Below are 18,724 nucleotides of genomic sequence, written 5' to 3'. Positions count from 1 at the left end.
GAAAGTAAGTACCTACTATCTCTACAGTGAAAGTATACCTACTAGTCTCACAGTAGAAAGTAATCCTACATCTCACAGTGAAAAGTATCCCACGTCTCACAGTGAAAAGTATCCCACGTCTCACAGTGAAAAGTATCCCACGTCTCACAGTGAAAAGTATCCCACGTCTCACAGTGAAAAGTATCCCACGTCTCACAGTGAAAAGTATCCCACGTCTCACAGTGAAAAGTATCCCACGTCTCACAGTGAAAAGTATCCCACGTCTCACAGTGAAAAGTATTTGGGGTTTCAGAGTGAAAATCATTCTGTTTCTGAGAATGAAAAGAATTGTGTGTCTGAAAGTGAAAGGTATTCTGTATTTCAACAGAATGAAAAACATCGTGGGTCACACAGTCCTTACCCTATGCAGCTTTCTTCAGAACGTACTTGCAGCCCACATCATTCCATAGGAAGAAAATCTCATCAACGTATTCCAGAGTATTTGCAATCGTGTGACACAAGAGTAACACCTGTAGAGTCATGGCAGAAAGATGGCAAACGTAATCCAAATCCATCTAGCTTAAAAAAAATGGAACCAAAGAGTGATTCCTTTTTTACTAAGTCTTATTCCAGTCTCAATAAGTCCTTCCCAGAAGAGAAGTTTAAAAAACAGAGGTTGAAAACATCTTCAAAATCATGTGGATCAGTTTCAGGAGATTCCTCTCCTGCCTCCAGTCCAGATAGCCAGTCAAGTGTTGATTCCTCAGGTGGGTATACCGAAGTTTTAAGGAAAGAATTGAATGTTAGAGTTTGTTTATTAATCAGTTTGCTAATTGTCAATTTTTTTTTCCCTTCATCACTAAATTATTTTAGGGCGTTAGTGATGAGTAAAGGATTCTATATCAAACTCTTCAACTAAATGTTATTAATGCTTATGAATGCTACAAGATTATGTTACAAGGAGTTATTTAAACTGAAGAGGATATTGATACAAAATTGTAATATTTAATTTATTAACTCTATGTGCATGCGTAGGGACTCAAATTGAACATGCCACTATTTTTTCGGAGTGTGATTCAGAATTATCAAATGATTTAGTGATAGTTTGTGATGGAAGAGAGTAAATATCAGATAGAATATGCAGATCCTAGAGGTTATGCTAATAGTGTATACAAAATTTGTGGTGGAAAAAAATATTTTCATTCTTAACCTGAGTATCAACTTGCACTAAATTTGTCAAAATCTGAGTCAGACTGTTGTGATCAATTCACAGTCATATCTTGGGTACAGGTATTTTTGTAACTTGTTTGATTTTTCGTGTATAACAGACTTGTACATTTTATTAAAGCTTGTTATATTTTATGTAGATACACTTGTTAACTCAGAATTATTGTCAACAATCTTTCTCTGATAGAGGACCGGCCCATTGGATCAACCCGGTGCATATTTGGTTAATAAATTCACCAATCTTTGGTTCTAATTTTAGGAAAACTGAGTTTTGTGGACTTAAATATTACAGTGAGAAGTATAACATGCTTAGTATCATTCTACTTTATACCAGGATGAAACTCCCTGTGATGGGATAAAGTTAGATTGAACATGGCCTGGTGGTTATTGTGCTGACTTGTAAATTGGGAGGTCCAAGATTTAAGCTGTTACATGCCCTAAACATGTTCTGCAATCTCAACTGTGGGAGTTTTATACTTTTGACAGTCATTCTTAGTGTTTTCAATCTAGAATAGCTGAATAGGGAATAGGTTTGGTGACTAGTTACCCTCCTTTCGATCAACAGTTCTAATTTAGGGTTAGTTATACCTGAATTTTAAGGATCTTTGACCATTTGACTCGTGTTGTAGAAGGTGCTGTTCAGGTTGAAAATAACAAATGTCTGATTGAAATTAAGTGAAAATAAAGGTATAATATTTTTATCTGTTAAGGGTATTTGCTTAGCTGCTCACCCATGATCTTTTTGCCATTTAAAAGTTTTTAGTTACTAGAGTTTATGAATGTATGGGGCATCTGATTTCCACTTTTAATCAATAAGCGCTGATAAAACTTCCCCACAACAAAAAGAAAAAAGCTTATTCATTTTACATTTTATCGAGTCACTGTGCTTCCGAGATTTGACCCTTTCCATATGGGTTCGTGTCTAATTATTATTATTTTCATTATTTTAGCCAATCTAATCTAATGAATTTCTAACTTTTATGTTTTAGTTACTTTTAGTTGGAATTATACATGTCTTCATTTTTTGCTGTTCATTTCCAAACAAAGTTAAGCCTGCATTTTTGTGTGTACGATGATTGAAGTACATTAAACAAGTTTTATTTATTTAAAACACCTACCTATGATTACAGATTAATAACATGTACAAAGCAAACAATACCTTTAAATATTATACTTTAAGTGGCTTTCTAACTAGAGTATCAGTGCCTTAAAATATCAAGTCAAGTTAATTGTAACTTTGTTTTTATAATTTCATATAAAATATCAGCTGCTCTTACAAAGCTTTAACATAAATAGAACCATGTATGCAGAAATAAAAATTAGTGTGCAGAGAATATACGGTATATTAGTGTACTCGTCACAGTATCAAAAATGAAAATTCTGAAAGACACTGATTTTAAGGTACCTGCATAAAACTTAAAATAAACATCCCGAAAAACATCAGCTTTAAGGTATCTAAGTAAAACTGTAAAACAGCTAAAAATAAACACCAATATTTAATAAAAAAAAGAAGCATAAAAAAAACAAAGCCTTATAAATGTGTTGCACTTCAGACAATTTCTTAAACTGTATTACTGAAAGAGGTTTGAACCAGGACAGTAAACAAAACAATTATTTAAATTATTTTTTGTGTTTTAAAATTAATATTTTAAAGCTACATGCATTATTTTTTGGACAAATAACAGAAAATACAAGGTTTGTGAAAACAGGTTACTCAAAATATAAAAAGGCCTCAACACCTAAAATAAGTGCCAAATATCTTTTTATTTTTGTTTGATATCTTTTATCAAAATAACTAAAGTGTACAAATTAAAATCTTGTTAGGTTAGATAAGGAAAATATTGTTCAAAGGGCAATAAAGCAGTAAAATTCAACCAAAGCTGTTTATGATGGATATTTTTTAACAGGTGCTATCTATAGTCATTCTAAGAGAAAGAAAAAAGTGCCTTTGAAAATATGAATATCTCATATTTTCAACTTTTGCTATAGATTATTTCTCGACAGCTAGTGAAAGTAGAGAAAATAAACGAAGTACAAAGTTTTACCAAAAAAACTTTATTTAGGAGGCTCTAGTGGTTATGTAAATGAAAAAAGAAAAAAAGTAGTGTTATATTCTTAGTATGAAAATCACCTTTCACTCAGAGTAGTCAGTAATAAAATGGTTTGTCTCACTGGATACCTGATGAAGGGTTGTTGCCCAAAACTTTTTTGTGTTTACTAATAAATTACTTTTAATTTGGTGAGCTTTTCACTATTATTATATTTTCTATTTCACTCGAGCAGTCTGTGTCAGACTAAATTCATAAATTCACAGTCAATTCTTTTGTAAATATACTTTGTTAAAAAAAAATGGACCTGGTATTAATTGGTATTTTGTTTTGTTTAAACTGAAGTGGAATGAAATAAGGCATTTGGTGCTTTCAAAATAGGAGTCAAAAATTTTGGTTCTGTTCAAAGCAAAGCTGGAATGAAAAACAATTCAGGTTTAAATGGATGATTACTGAGGTAGTAAGCTGATATTTTGAAAAAAAATCTGTACAAAAAATATGCTGTTCTAGGAGTGAAAGGCTGGAAAAAACTGTATTATTTTTCTCCTGAAATAATAAAATTATAAGGTAAAATTGATCAAATACTAAATTAAAAAGCTGAAATTTTAAGGTAACTAATTAAATTCTTTACTTACAACTGGAAGTTTTTATAATGTTCTAAAAAGTGTACCGTCATTCTAGATGGTTGTATTTCCAGTTAGTATTTGTTAGCAAAAATAATTGTCAAACATCCAGCTGAGTGTTAAGTCAGCTGTTTGTTAGGCATCCAGTAGTATACAATGGTAGAAAGCAAAATAATCATTGGTTTTTATTGATTAGTGTGAAAGTAATTACAGCCTCAACTCGTTGTTACGTTGTGCTATTTTACTTTTCATTACATTATGAAAGCAAGACCAAGTGAAACTGTTATTTGTGAAATGAACTCAGCCTTTTGAAAGTTTGGAAGATAAAGGTACAACGAGTAAAATGTATGTATTGAAAGAATCTTGTTTCAAACAAGTCAGATTTTATCTTTCATCTCATTCCTTTACAACTGAAGTTTATGTTATATAAGTATGTTGTGAGAAAATAAAACGTTTGTATAAATTGTGATTACTGTCTTTTATTTTTAGGATTTTTCTCTTCAAATGGCGAAGATTTGGATTATCTTGGGTAAGTAGAAAGACAGACATTAAGGAGATTTTTGGTATCATACAAGCCCTCAATATTAATTTTATTCTTCTCTTATGTGTCTAATTTGTAAACCATAATTACTGAATATATATTTTTTAATCTGAATAAGTTGCGTTGATACTTAAGCTAGTGGTCAGAGTTTTGTGTTTGATCTTGCTATGTTAATGTACCTGGAAACTGATACTTGCTGTGATTTTGGATATTTTTTCACCTGATCTATTATTAATTTGTATTTATCAAACAAGAATAATCATGAATTTCTGTTCAGTATTGTTATTTTTACTAATACTTTATATTTTATATCCAGCAAAACTTGTGATAGTTAAAAAGTTTAATGAGTTAAGGTGTGTGTGTGTGTGTTTTATTAATACTTAATTTAAGAATATATTTTGTGGATTCATGTAAATTAGGATATATATTCTTCAAATTAAAGTTGACTCAGACAAAGGCCTTCATCTTAGTATAAAAATTCTTTTCCAAAACAGAAAGTTTGTGGTGATCTCTAACAATGAGCAGCGGGCTAGATATAAAGCAGACTTCAATGCAGAATATGAAGAATATTGCAGGTTACATGGAATATTAGTAGACGTTTCTAAAAGATTTGCGACTTTAGATTGTACATTACGACAATTTGAGGAAGGCTCAGATGATTGGGAAGTAAGTATTGTGATTAAAATCTTGTTTTTTTGGGTTGGCATGAAACATTTCTCATGAAATAACTTTTTTAATGTAATCAAAGTTAGAAAATTTAAAAATTAGTTTCCTTCTGCTCAAGTTTACCTCTAATAGTTTTCACTTTGTTTTGTAAGTTTCAAGCTAATTTAGTTTTGTGTTTGTAGTGATAACATAAGTAAGCATGTGGTAATTATTTAAAATAGCTGTGAATAATGTTTAGATTGTTATTATAATTGTTTGAGGGTATCCATTAAGGAAGCAAATATTGTATAAAGGACAGTGTTCTTTTCTTTCTTTTATTATCAAATCCCTAATGACCTCATTAGATGCTAATTACATATTCTGTTTTGTGAAAGGTAATAACACTCATTTAACTGATTATGTACTTGTATCTTTCAATTCAAAACTAAAATTATATAAAAAAAGTGGAAATGTGCCCGGTTTCAGTGTTTTTTTTTTATTTCCATTTTTGGACAGAAATCCTAAACAAAGTAGCCCATGTACACCAGTTTCCAGTTACTATACCAGACATTATGGTAATTGAGCTAGCCAATTCTGTATGATGGATGAAATACACACACATACACAGAGAAAATTATCTTTATAGTAAGATCTAATCATTCAGCCACACTCTTATCTACGTTATTGTGAATTGCCATGGAGTTTGTTCACTTTACTTTGAGTATTCCATATATTTATAACCAGGAATCAGCCTTTTTGGCCTATCTCTCAATATCAATAACAGTGAGGGTATCCAATTGATTACTGGGTTGAATTTTAATATCACTCTGAGAACATAGCTTATTCTGATCATAAGTTAATGTTAATTTATATGTTTATAACCAGTGAATAGTTTGATCTTTCTGATCAGGTTTTTATTCATGCAAATTTTCGGTATTCCGTATGTTTATAGTCATAAATCATACTCCTCATCTAATTTTCCAGTACTCCTTGTATTTTTTAATAAAGAAACAGTCTTTTGGTCTTTTTGACAAATTTTTCAGTATTCTATATGTTTATAATTATAAACAGCCAGTGACACAAAGAAACTTTTATAGTTGTCCTTGGCACCACCAGGGCATGCTCACATTGCAGATAGTACTTTGGTCTAATTTGGCCCATTGTATGTATGTATTGAGAATCTGCCTGAGTTTGAGACTAAAGAAATGTATGATGTTCAGGAATTGCACTGTATGTAATTAAACCAAAAGAATAGTATTTTATAAACAACTAGCTCATTATTCCTTCAACATTGTAATTATTTCTTCACACCACCCCTGCTGCAGTATACAAGATTTCTATATTTCAGATTCTTTATAGGTCAAGAATTTATCACTACTTGATGAGGTATTGTGCCTATCATTGGCTACCCCACCACTGCTGACTAATCTTTTAATATTCCTTTTACTTTGTAGAATAATTTGGGCTTAGAATGCCACTTATAGAAAAATGTTTTAATGTTCACGTTTATTGGTCTAAAGACTTGAAATATGTCTGTGTGTGCCTATGTATGAAGAACAAGTTTCCTACACAGATCTCACTAACTTTAAATATATATCAAGTTAGTGAGGTTTGCATAGGCAACTTGTTCTCTATTGAAAAACTTGCCAAAGAAGATGTCGGGGGAATACCATTTAGTGTAGCACTTATATTTTTTAAATAGTTATTTATTATATAAAAATATGACTAGATCATTATAAGCTGTTATTGAAGTAGTCATATTGGTGGTTTAGAGGAATAATGACATGTAGATAAACTACTACTGTATAACAGAACAATTACAGATATGGCTAGATAAAATGTTAATGTGAGAACCTTGACCAGTCAAGGTATGAAAAACAACAAGTCAGGTTGAATTAGTATGCTCTAAAATGAAAACTAAAAAATTTCAAACATTTTCTAAATAAAAAATACATATTATGGGAGAATAAGATTCTTAGTATTTGCATATTATATGGTAAAATGTGTGTGTGTGAGTGTGTATGATAGGCACAACAAAATGTGGCTTGTCCAACTTTCCCTAATGATTTCTGGGTGATGTACGACTTTTATTAAATATTTATTTGGTATCTTCATGTGGGACTCGTGTTAATTTTTTTGTTTGTCATGTTAGTTTAAGAAGTTTTAGAATACCTTATTTGTTACATGAAACTACTTAATTTTAGGAATTATTAAAGCAATAAGTTAAATATCCTTCAAAAATAGCAGATATGTGCTCTTTATATCAAAGTACATTAAACACTGACTATTAATATTTGTTACTATGATGTATCAGTTGTATATTGCAAATGATTATTGTTCTTTAAAGGGAAAGAACTATTACATTTCGAGCTTATTGCTTCTGTATATAGTAAAAAAAATTCTTGATACCGAGGATTAAGTAACACTTTATGACAATGATGTTCTAGGTTGTGTGCCACCCTTTCAATGATTTCCATTGTTGATTGTGCTTAATCTGATGACTGTGATTGCATTGTTGGCAAGTAAACTTTTGTAAATGATGGTAAGTTCATTAAACGACTTGTCTTGAGAAACTTTCGAGAGACCTTCCATTTTATGTAGATGTCGGCTTCCAAGTCTGTGTTTAAATGGACCAGAAGCAAAAATATTCTGTTGTAGCTACTTCAGGAAACTTGACAATAGTGTGGTTGAATAGGGTTGATATATATTCATTTTCTTTGCCCATCTTGTTCTTGAAAGCAACCTTAGAGTTTGAGGTGTGAAAGAACTTTGTGAGCATTAATTACTTCAAATTCTCTCTTTTTTATTATCTTATTAATGGTACTCAATTTCAACAGTGGCTTTTTAGGTAGAAGAGTTAACTCCATTACAATAACCTAACTTTGCATATGACAGTATTGCTCTGGATTGACTTCAAGTGTGGTTTTGGAGCTTGTTGCTCACCAAAATGCTCTGCCCTATGGGTGTTCTGCTTCTGTGGATTACATCGAAGACTTTCTTTTTCAAAATTTTGTGTTTGACTCAACCTCATTAAAGAATTCAGAAAGTGAATTTCCTTCTTTGGAAAAGACTGTGACTCACCCTTCCAGCATAAGTATCTGCATGGTACTGCACATTAAATTTTCAAGAATTCACTGTGAACCAAATATACAAGTGCTAAACATATTGCTGTTGAGTCTCAACTCAAAGGTGTGGTAATATACCACAGCATTTTGGTGTGGAAATCAGTGTTATAAAGTGCTATTAACCTTTTGTATACGTATGAACTATATGGAAATTTCCAAGCTCTCACCTAATAATTCAAGTTTATTCCATTTCTTCTAGCAAATTATGCACCAGATTAAAGTAGAATACAAAGAAAACAGAAGAAAGCAGTACCATCACGTGAAGAAGCGATTTCAGTACTTGCATAACAAATTATCTCATATCAAACGACTCATCATGGACTACGACCAAGCACAGAGATAGAATCTGATGAAGATCTTTCTGTCCAAACTGTACGAGGAAAGTATTTGTGTACATGGCATACATTTGTGACGTACAGAATGATATGTAAGACTTTTCCTAATTTTATTGTAAAAAAAAATTGTGGAGAAGGATTTAAAGGTTCAAATATGTCACATTTTTTTAAAAGATAAAAGGTCTTCAAGTGAGAACTGAAAGAAGACAAGTTATTATTAATTTCCTGTGAAGAAAAAATCATATTGATATAAGATTTAAAAGAAAAAAAAAAGAGATGTTAAAGTTAGGCTTAACAGCGAATAATCTTCTGCTGTGAAATCAAAGTGTAACTGGCTAGAAAAGATTGTTTTGCCCACCATATGTACATGTGTACACCCCCTTCCCGCCTCCATTTTCACCCACTACCCACCCATGTTCTTTCTGAACTTGTATCTGTCAGCTCAGTGTTATCCATCTAGTTCTTGCTATCAGTTGCATATTTTTCTTCCTTATGGAAATATTCTTTTTGTACATTGAAATTTTCAGTTGATGTAAAAATGTACAAAATGACTTTCTTTCTGAAAAGAATTCTTAATTTTGAAGTTTCCACAATTAACTATTTTTTTTTTCATTAACCATGAGTACATTGTATTTTTGACTAGTCACATAGTAATTGTGATGTTCTCATGAAACTGGCAGAGGAAAAAATTTGAAGACAAAAATATTTTACTCACAGAGGAGTATTAGGTAATTATTTTCAATGTATCTGTTCACTTTAAGATATGTTTGTAATTTTCAAGTTCATAAAATTAATAATGTGTCTAGAATGATGAGCAAAATGATTATGGTGAAGAAATTTTTACGTTATGAAATTGGTGTAACTGAAAGTCCAAGGAAATGTAAGAAATTAAAACATAATTTTAGTGGTTTACAAAATTTGTGTTATTGTTTAGGAAAATATATTTTTTAATACAAAAGTTTACTGACTCGTACAATTAATAAGACAGATAACTCCAAAAGCCCTTTATCCACTATTTTTATATAAAACATCTTATGTGCTTTGTGTCAAACTATGCATTTGATGGTCTTAGGTGACCATGTTTCTATTAGGGGCTCTTGAGTCACACTGATAAAAAACAAAAAGTGAAAATAGAATATGTTACTGTTTATATTGTCTCTAAAACTGTTGACATTTTCATTTTTGAAAAAAAAAGGTTAATAAAAGATATTCCAATGTTTGATATCAGTTTTGGATACTTAGTATAATCTGCAGAGATCGCATAAGATATAGTGATCCCAAATATCTATTATTTGGACAGATTTCTTGTTAAGGTTGGAGATATTAGATCTTAGTAATTCTGAAATGACTATTTTGAAGAAAATGAAAGTGTACCTTGAAGTTTATACTGTAAACTTTTTATCAGAACTCCATTGGCAGTTCTTGAAATTCTTTCAACAGTGATATAGGCAGTGTATTCATGATGAAAAAAAGGTGAAAATTGCCACCAATTTCCTTATATAGATAACAGAACTTTACTTAAAAGGCTTTTTCTTTTCTGAACTCATTTCAGTACAATTCTACTAATTGTATGGTGCCCATTTTCACCTTCGTGTCATCATGAATAATTGACTTATTCAGAAATTCAAAATGGAGCTTTAAATTTGAACTTTATGTTGCAAGTATGTGCATTATATTAATGAAGTAATAATTTCAACAAAATGTTAAAAGAAAAGAAACATTTTGTAACAGCACTCCTGAATTTATCTTCTTTGATAAATATGTGAAACCCAGTTTTTTTAATTTGATTTTCTTAGCTCATAGTAAACATATTCCAGTTTCATGCTTTTTTTTTTCAGCTATTGATGATGTGATATTTCAGTATTCTCTCTTGAACACTGTGCAGCTCAGAACTTTGAAAGTTTGAGGATAAAAGAATGGGTATTGTTTGATACTTGTTTATCCTGTGTTGGAAAGACCAATTTTATAGATGGTCTGCAGTCTGAGTATTGCATTCATATTTGCATGACCTGATGCCTACCTCATAAGGTTTGAATAAGCTACTAACCTTTGTTTTATTTAATTTTTTAAAGAATGGAAGTGCTCAGTTTGATTTTGTTTATGTCAATATGTGCAACAGAATTTCGGTCAAGATTAACATGATTTACATTTGTTGTTCTTGGTTTGCATCTCTGACTTGGCAGATCCTATTATCACAAAAAACACATTATGCTTATTTATTTTTAGAAATAATAGTATTTTTTTAATGGGAGAGTATTTTTTTTTTCCTTGATTTATTTAACATTAATAACTTGTTTCATATGTAGCTCTCATTATGCCTGTACAATCCAAAACTTGCATGGTGCCAGGTCTTTCCTAGTGTATAATTTTTGTACCTAACATTAACCACCAGATTGATTATGGTTGTTTCCATAATTTTAGTTAGGCCATTTGAAAGATATTAGCTATATGCACGTATAATGTAATTAGACAAAAGTTGCACAAAACGTATTAACACTAAAACGTGAAGTTCTCAGTAGGCATGGTACCATTTCAAGAACCTTTGTGATCTATCGACTACTTATCTGAAACTTTTTTTTTTTCAATTCACGTGAATAATGGCAATATGGTAGACATTCATTTTCTTGCAGGGAATAGGCTAAAGTTTACCAGACTCACCTAGTACAACCTTTTTTTTTTTTTTAAAGAATCACTCTTAATTTTTTCCAGAGTTAAGTGAATGGTATTGCATCTCATAAAATATCTGAATACTTTAAATGTCTCCAATGCTATCTTTCAGAATACAAAGCTTGTTTGTTTAGTGTTTGTGGAAATGAATGTAATGCAAGAATAGGTCAGGATTGCTATGCTCATTATGATGTGATAATAAGTGAAGTTGAAACTTTTTTAAAGTGAGGGAAAAAAATGTCACAGTGGGCTGATGTGGCTTTATTTTCTAATATTTTTTCAAAGAATTGTGGAAAGATGCAAGTTGTTCTGTTGGATTATTTATTGCCAGGCATATTCTTTGCCCTTAGTTAATGTTATTTGAACATTTTTTTTATAGGGTTGTGTTATATTGCAAAACACTTTTTATCATTTAATAATGAATGCATAAAAACTCTTTAGTTTTTGTGATGTGTGGGCCTTAGGTAAAAAAAAGGAGGCTTAAAAAAGAAAAGTTTTCTTGGGAGGGAAGGCGGGTGATTTGAACAAAAAAATAAAAATATTGAGCATTTGATTTAAAGTAACTTAGAAAAGTGGGAACTACTTGTTTTCCTAAAGGCACAGTCTAGCCACTTGATTAGTTGCAATCAGACGTATGTGGTTGTGTTTTGATTGAAAGATTCATCTCTCAAGGATATTTATGTTGACGACCGGAACGGCTAAACGACTTCCTTTTTTTTTGTATGTTTTTGGTATATGTGCCTTAAGTCAGTAATTTGTTGCTTGCTTATTTTCCCCCGTTGCTCTCATATACGAGCTATAATTGGGTTGTACCTATTTCTACATTTTTATTTCACACACCTTGGAGGTTATTGGACACTGATATTGTTATAAGCAGTTAAATGTGGACTAAATCTGGGTGTTCAATTACTTGTAGTCTGGAAATGCAGGATGACTTTTTGCTATGTACTATCAGTGAAAAATTTACAAATGCATACTAATTTTTGTGATTAGTATAGAAAGTAAAAAAAAAAAAGGGGTTTTAGTAGAGACTTTCATAACAATTTAAATAAAATATTTTTCAATTAATGTAGAGTTCTCATATTAAGTATACATTGTACAGAATATTATAGTATATAAAATGATCTATTTTAATTAAAATAAATGTACTAAGGTGAAGTAATGATAATATTGTAACTAATAAAAATTACATATAAAAAGATATATGAAGTATATAATGATTTATTTTAATATATCAGCAAGCATAAAATTGTATTTCTCTTAGTTTAATGCAAAACAATTTAATATAGTTCTATCATTTAATTTAACTTTTCTTCTTACTAAGGTTTATGTTGTATCTGGATATATATATATATATATATATAAGTTTTTGACAGATGTTCAAAACAAAAAAAAGTGAAAAACCAACCAGTTTAATGGTTTTTGAATGGCTTTCAAGAATTATGCTGTAACATTTATTTTTTGGTTGTTACTTTAAATAGAATAATTAATGCAAATTAAGAGGATAGCTATATAAAAAGTAAACTGTTGAATAATTATAAGTACAATATTTCTTTCAAGTAAGTTGCTGAAGTACAGCATATACCTAGGTTGTGAATTTAATCCTAACCAACTTGGTTGCTGTAAGACACTGTGAAATTTTTTTGATTAGAGGTCTCTGGTTATTAGTATAGTTTGTATCAGTAGTGGAGTCTTTATGTCACAGTTATCCTGGTCCATTGTAGAAACATTTTTTGTATACTAAACTTTATGCCTACCAAGGGAAGAGGGATGTTGTTACTGTATTTTCAAGTGCCATTATTTAATATTATGAATGGTGAACTCCAAGCAAATAAATTTGAAAAAAAAAAAAAAAAGTGGTTATATTTACTCATTCCAAGTATATAGTCTGAACTAAATTAAAAATCCAGAGACATTTTGGATTGCTGTGCGAAAAGGTTGATGGGTTTTTAGTTTGATGCCACATTTGATCTGTCATTTAATGATATTTGTAAGAATATCATTAATAACTCAAACTTATATTGTATAGTCTACCATTTGGAAAATATTGGCATAATTACATATTAGATTTTATAGGAGCATCATATGAAAAAACTGTTTGAATCTTGGTGACTGAAAACCAACTGTAGGACATTAACTACATCAGGCAAATTACATTGAAAACTAGTCATTGACGTTGTTGAGAAAATAAATTTTAATCAACCAACTTATATGGAAAAGTGAATTTAAATATCTACAAATTAATCAAATAAATTAGTTTTCAGGACAAAATGCACTGACTTTTGGGCAGTTTTTTTATATTTGGTTGTTTCAGTAAAAACAATCAAAAGGAAATCAGCAAACTTAAATTTTATTACAAAGAACAATTTGATTTTTAATGTTAATGGTATTTTTTACTGTTTTATTTCAGCTCTAGTTTAACTGAAACTTAAAATCGGATGTGACATCAAACGCTTATACCAGGCTTGTCAGTTGTTTCACTAAATGTGTTGGAGCCTAAGTGGGCAGCAGTAGTGGTGTCAGTGTTGTACAACATGGATGTATACATTCATAAAATAAACTGACTTGTTGCATTCATTAGGATGTTTTGTGAATTTGTTTTATACCACAGACATTTCAGTTCCAATTTTACACTTGTTTTTAACAGAAAACTAGAAAATTGTTACTGATAAGTTTACACTTGATTTTTCACTAATTACACAGTTCTTGTTTTTGAGATTTTCTCTGTTACACACTGTTACAACAGCTAGCCACAAGAAGTGAATTAAAACATTACAGGATGATCTAGCAGCAATGTGCTATGTCTGTGTTTTGTAGTTGGGATAAAAATTAATGTGAACTAGCAAAAGTAGTGTAAGCTAAAAAAAAGTAATTATATATACACACACACACACAGAGTTATATGTGTATTTATAATCTAATCAAATACAAATGATGAGTTAATGAAAGAAGTTTGGAATTCAGTTTCAATACTATGTTTATTGATCTGGTTTTCATATAGCTCTCTTATGATTAATATAAAAGTTGTCTGGCAATGAATGTTCACTATTAAATAAAATTAGAGAGCATTAATATATGTTTTTTCCAGATTTTCTTATACCCTAAAAATTGGAGGTCACATAACCATGGTGGGCACAGCACAGATAGTCCATTATCTAGCTTAACTCTTAAATAAAAGCAAACCCTGGATTTCACAACTTAACTGGCTTTTGATTTATCTAGTGACCAGGGAATAAATACCTATATTGATGGATAAAATTAAGCAGTCTGTTATATTTGATAACTTAAAACGATTTCAGAAAATTTGGTATACTTGTGTACATAGCTGTCTAGTGGTATTTGATAATTGATAGACCCATTAATTGATTACTCAAACATTACAGTGTAAAACAAAAAGAAAAAAACTAATGAGAAAGCGGTTAGTGCCCTAGACAGTTGCCTTCCATCTCGTCGGCATTTTAAAATTAGCCCATTATGTAGCTTTGTGCTAAACATAATAGCAATATTTTGATTACTTGGACAGTTGAAGTAATCAAGAATAGTAATAATTGGAAACCATAGTTTCAGTTAATTATTTTAGTGACATTTAATGTAAATTGACTATTGGAATAATTAACAAACAGTAATAATCAGAAATACTAATTTCAACTGATGAACTTAACCCTTTGTATGCAGGTAGATAAAAGTGTGCATGTCACGACATTTTAAAAATTTAATCAAATTAATTTATTATCAATTTATATCAATAAATTTAGCATTAAAAGGTAGTTGATAGATAAGATTTTACCATTAGCTAAGTTTTAATTTCTTAATTTCAAAAATAAATATTTAAATTCTCAATTTTCACTTTTGTTTTTCATATGATGCTTGTTCATTTCAAATAGCCTCTAGTCATTTTTTCTTGGATATAAACTAGAAAGTCAAATCCATGCTCTCCTATAACAGTTTTTTAAAAAAAAAACATAAATTATTTTCTGTCATTTGCTATTAAAATATTGATAACCAGAAGAAAATAATTTAATTTACTTCTTTAACTATAATACCAGCTCATTCTCGCAACTGATCTGGAATTATTATGCCTTCTAAGTCAATGTTACCAAGCTGAGTGCAGCTTTACCAGCTAAAGAAATTATATTAATGCACTTATAACTTAGTTAGAAAGCCAATTAAATTATAATAGTTATAGGACATTGTTTTCTTTGCCCATAATATTATTTTCTGTCCTAAAAAGATATTTGTTATAAATAAAAATTCATTAAACTACCAACCCAAACAAAAGTTAAGGTTAACTTTTATTGACTCTTGGAGCCTTCAACTGCAAAAAAAGACCCACACATAAGTCCCGAATTTGTTTTTTATACATATTTTTAATTATTTTTATAAAAATAATTAACATTTAAAAATTAGAAACTTAAAGTTGGATACAATTTAAATTCAAAAAATTAAATTAAATTTCTCAACTAGTTATGGAAGCTAGAATTTTGTGCTTTATAATTTAATATTTTGATTACAAAAACTTGAGCTTTGCATTTGATATTTTTAAGTTTTTGTATGCACAGTTAGTAGTTAGAAATGGTTCAAAGAGCAATAAAACAAAATTAAATAAACATATAAACTGTTAAGAGGTCTGAGGCTGTTTAAGGTAAATAATTTATTTTCTGTTACAGTTGGCCAAACGAAAAAAAATGGTAACTTATATTTATTTCATACTTTTATTTTTGTGTGAATGTAATGGTTACAAGGTTGATCAAATAGATCGAGCCAGTTAGGGTAGAGAAAATAACAGATAAAATATAAAGTTTGGTGCGTAAAACTTTCAACATTCACTTAGGAGATTCTAGAGATTATGTAAATGAAATTTGAAAACTAAGATGAAAGAAAGTATTTTTAACTTTAGCAAGAAAGTCACTTTGTGCTCAGACTCTGAATCCATAGACAAAATTTTAGTGAAAATACTTAATTGAAAAAATTTGATTATTTATTTACCAAAGACTTGTCATGTTTACTAAAAGCTTGCCAAATTTTGTTGAGATACAGAGTTAATTGCAATTCTGATTAACCAATTAGTTTCCATGATACTAATCAATGTGATAGCTGCTCATTTATGTTGACTAATTGATTAAATTACCCAGCTGTAATTGTATATCCACCAGCTACTTTCAGATACAAAAGTCATCTGGGACCTTTTACACTGATTAACCATTTTATTAGAGTCATCCACATGTTTGCAGAATACACTTTATCATATGAGGTGTCAGTGATTGCTTGAACTGTATAAATACACAAGGGTAGTCACATCATGGTTTGTCTTCAAGGCACTGGGCAAGAGCAAGGATATCACAAATGTTCAAAGGGGCATTATAAATTACAGTTTCTTTGATTGGCAGTTTATAAACTATGTAATATTTAATGATTGTTTCACCATGTTCAGTCATATCACACAAAATAAATTATAAATACTGCTAATTTGCAGCCCAAAACTTATTTATTTTTGGATTCTTTGAATTTTTTTAAATAATGCTAAAACATCCAGAAGGTATATATATATATATGCTCCTTTATATCCCCCCTCGATAAACAAGGGTGATCTTTCTTGGCCAGTGGAATGTGTTTAATTTGTTAATAAACTTATACAAATTTCGTGTGTAGTTTTAAGTTACACAAATCCTTTTGAGATATGGGTTTTATAAAGTGGCGAGTCACTGTAATTGCAAGAATATGATGTGAATTTTTAGTATCACTGTACATTTGACATGGCAAGGCACGTGAAAGGACTTAAGTATCATAAGATGGGAAAAGTGCCTATAAGAAAAGACTAATCATCTGGACCTTTATTTTGCAATTAAAAATATCTTAAGTACTGTATTTTTGTTAAATTAAAAAACATTCGTTCATTTTATGATTTGCTATGACATTATTAGCCTTAACGTACCAATATTGTCCACTTTTGGTGTTATGGAAGTGATTTTTCACACATTAACTAAAAGTATATTTAAACACCAGTGCATTATTTACGTAACAGAAATTGGAAGATATATTGAAAAATCGTTTTGCATATAGTGTTATCTCAACATTTTGGGGCTAAAATATTAAGTTGTTGAGATTGTATTTAGTCCTGTAATGTTTTAAAACATTTTTTATTAGTAGGGATTAACATGGCCAATATGCAAATTAGTATAACAATGAGATGGGGTACATAACATTCAATAAATAAAGTGAGTGAACACACCATTATCTGTATTGGTAATTATACATTTGTACATCTTCATGGTTTTTGTCCAGTTGGTTCATGCCACATCTTCAATTTGTTAACCAATGAGTATTTTCCACATTGCTCTATCTGCACCTTAAAATAAAAATTCCAATTTTCTTGTTATCAGTACATAGTTATCTTGTTCATGATGGTACGATTGTTAACACGATATCTGGTCTAAGGGGAAAATGAGACTGTTATGTGCTGTGCAAACATCCATTAAAGGCAGTTAGTCAGTGAAGAGTATTCCTTATGGTTAGAGTACTTTGCCAATTCTATTACACTTGTTTTCACATAATATCTGTCATTTGGATATTCTCATCATGAGGAAAATGACCCCAAGACCAGCATCCTACATGATACATATTTACAGAAAACACCACTGAAGACTCGGACTGAATTAGATTAAAACTGTTCTTGTAAAGATAAATGCAGCATTACTACAATGTTTATTGTGTAAATGTTTGTTAAATGCATTGAACAGGTTCAGTTAAAATTACAGAAATCCAGTTGTATGCACTTTTCCCATATGACACTTCAAACTTTGGATTTGTTAGGTGAAAATAAAATTTAAACAATTGTGTGTCTATTAACTTGACAATTAAAGGAGTGTTACTATGCGAGATACTAATATTATATTAGCCTATAGCTATATCATAGGGTTTTCATTTAAATTTTGATACAAAATGATGACAAATATCGGGTGTAAACAGAAAATAATCTATCTTTGGTTGGAAAATCTTTAAGAGTGTACTTTGATAAACAGAAAACATTTGGTGATAATAAGGATTTTTACATTTATTTAATTTCAAATGTAAAGAATCTATCAAAAGTTGCAACTTAAACCCCTACTGGGCATTGTAGGCCTAACTACATAAACCTAGCAAATGTACCAGCACCATACATAGCATCTATTTTGTTGGCTTCATGGGGATATCAAAATATATCTCTTTTGGTGTGTGGCTCTACCAAGTATAAGTGATTAAGCAAAGGAATACCAGTGCTTTGCATTAATTGTCACATTTGTTTAGCATCAGCTTCACCTTATACAAACTCATGTATCTGCCAAGCTTGACTCGTTCATCTGACTGTTTATCCATTTATACATGATCTTTTGAGGTTGACATCCACTCGAGTTCCTCTACTAAATGTCATTGAAAATTGTTCAGTCAGCTCTCACAACTTCTAACGTCAAGATACCAGACAGACTGACAACTCTGTTATATATACAGGGTTGTCCAAAATTATTTTTCCTATTTTAATAATTAAATAACTAAGGAA

The 18,724-nt window shown here is 30.2% G+C and overlaps 1 protein-coding gene across 1 annotated transcript in view; it reads left to right on the top strand.

Moving 5' to 3' along the window:
* The window catches only part of LOC106473822 (RNA polymerase II elongation factor ELL-like), a 68,880-nt gene extending 55,113 nt beyond the window's left edge, over window positions 1-13,767 (top strand). Inside the window, exons 11-14 of the mRNA XM_013934499.2 lie at window positions 28-746; window positions 4,367-4,406; window positions 4,913-5,084; window positions 8,388-13,767. Of these exons, the coding sequence (XP_013789953.1) occupies window positions 28-746; window positions 4,367-4,406; window positions 4,913-5,084; window positions 8,388-8,531 (1,075 nt within the window). The 3' untranslated portion in view covers window positions 8,532-13,767. The remainder of the gene's footprint in view (window positions 1-27; window positions 747-4,366; window positions 4,407-4,912; window positions 5,085-8,387) is intronic.
* Window positions 13,768-18,724: the final 4,957 nt, after the last annotated feature.

The sequence above is a fragment of the Limulus polyphemus genome, unplaced genomic scaffold (assembly GCF_000517525.1).
Source record: "Limulus polyphemus unplaced genomic scaffold, Limulus_polyphemus-2.1.2 Scaffold134, whole genome shotgun sequence".
Taxonomy (NCBI): domain Eukaryota; kingdom Metazoa; phylum Arthropoda; class Merostomata; order Xiphosura; family Limulidae; genus Limulus; species Limulus polyphemus.
This window is presented reverse-complemented; position numbering and strand designations above follow the sequence as displayed.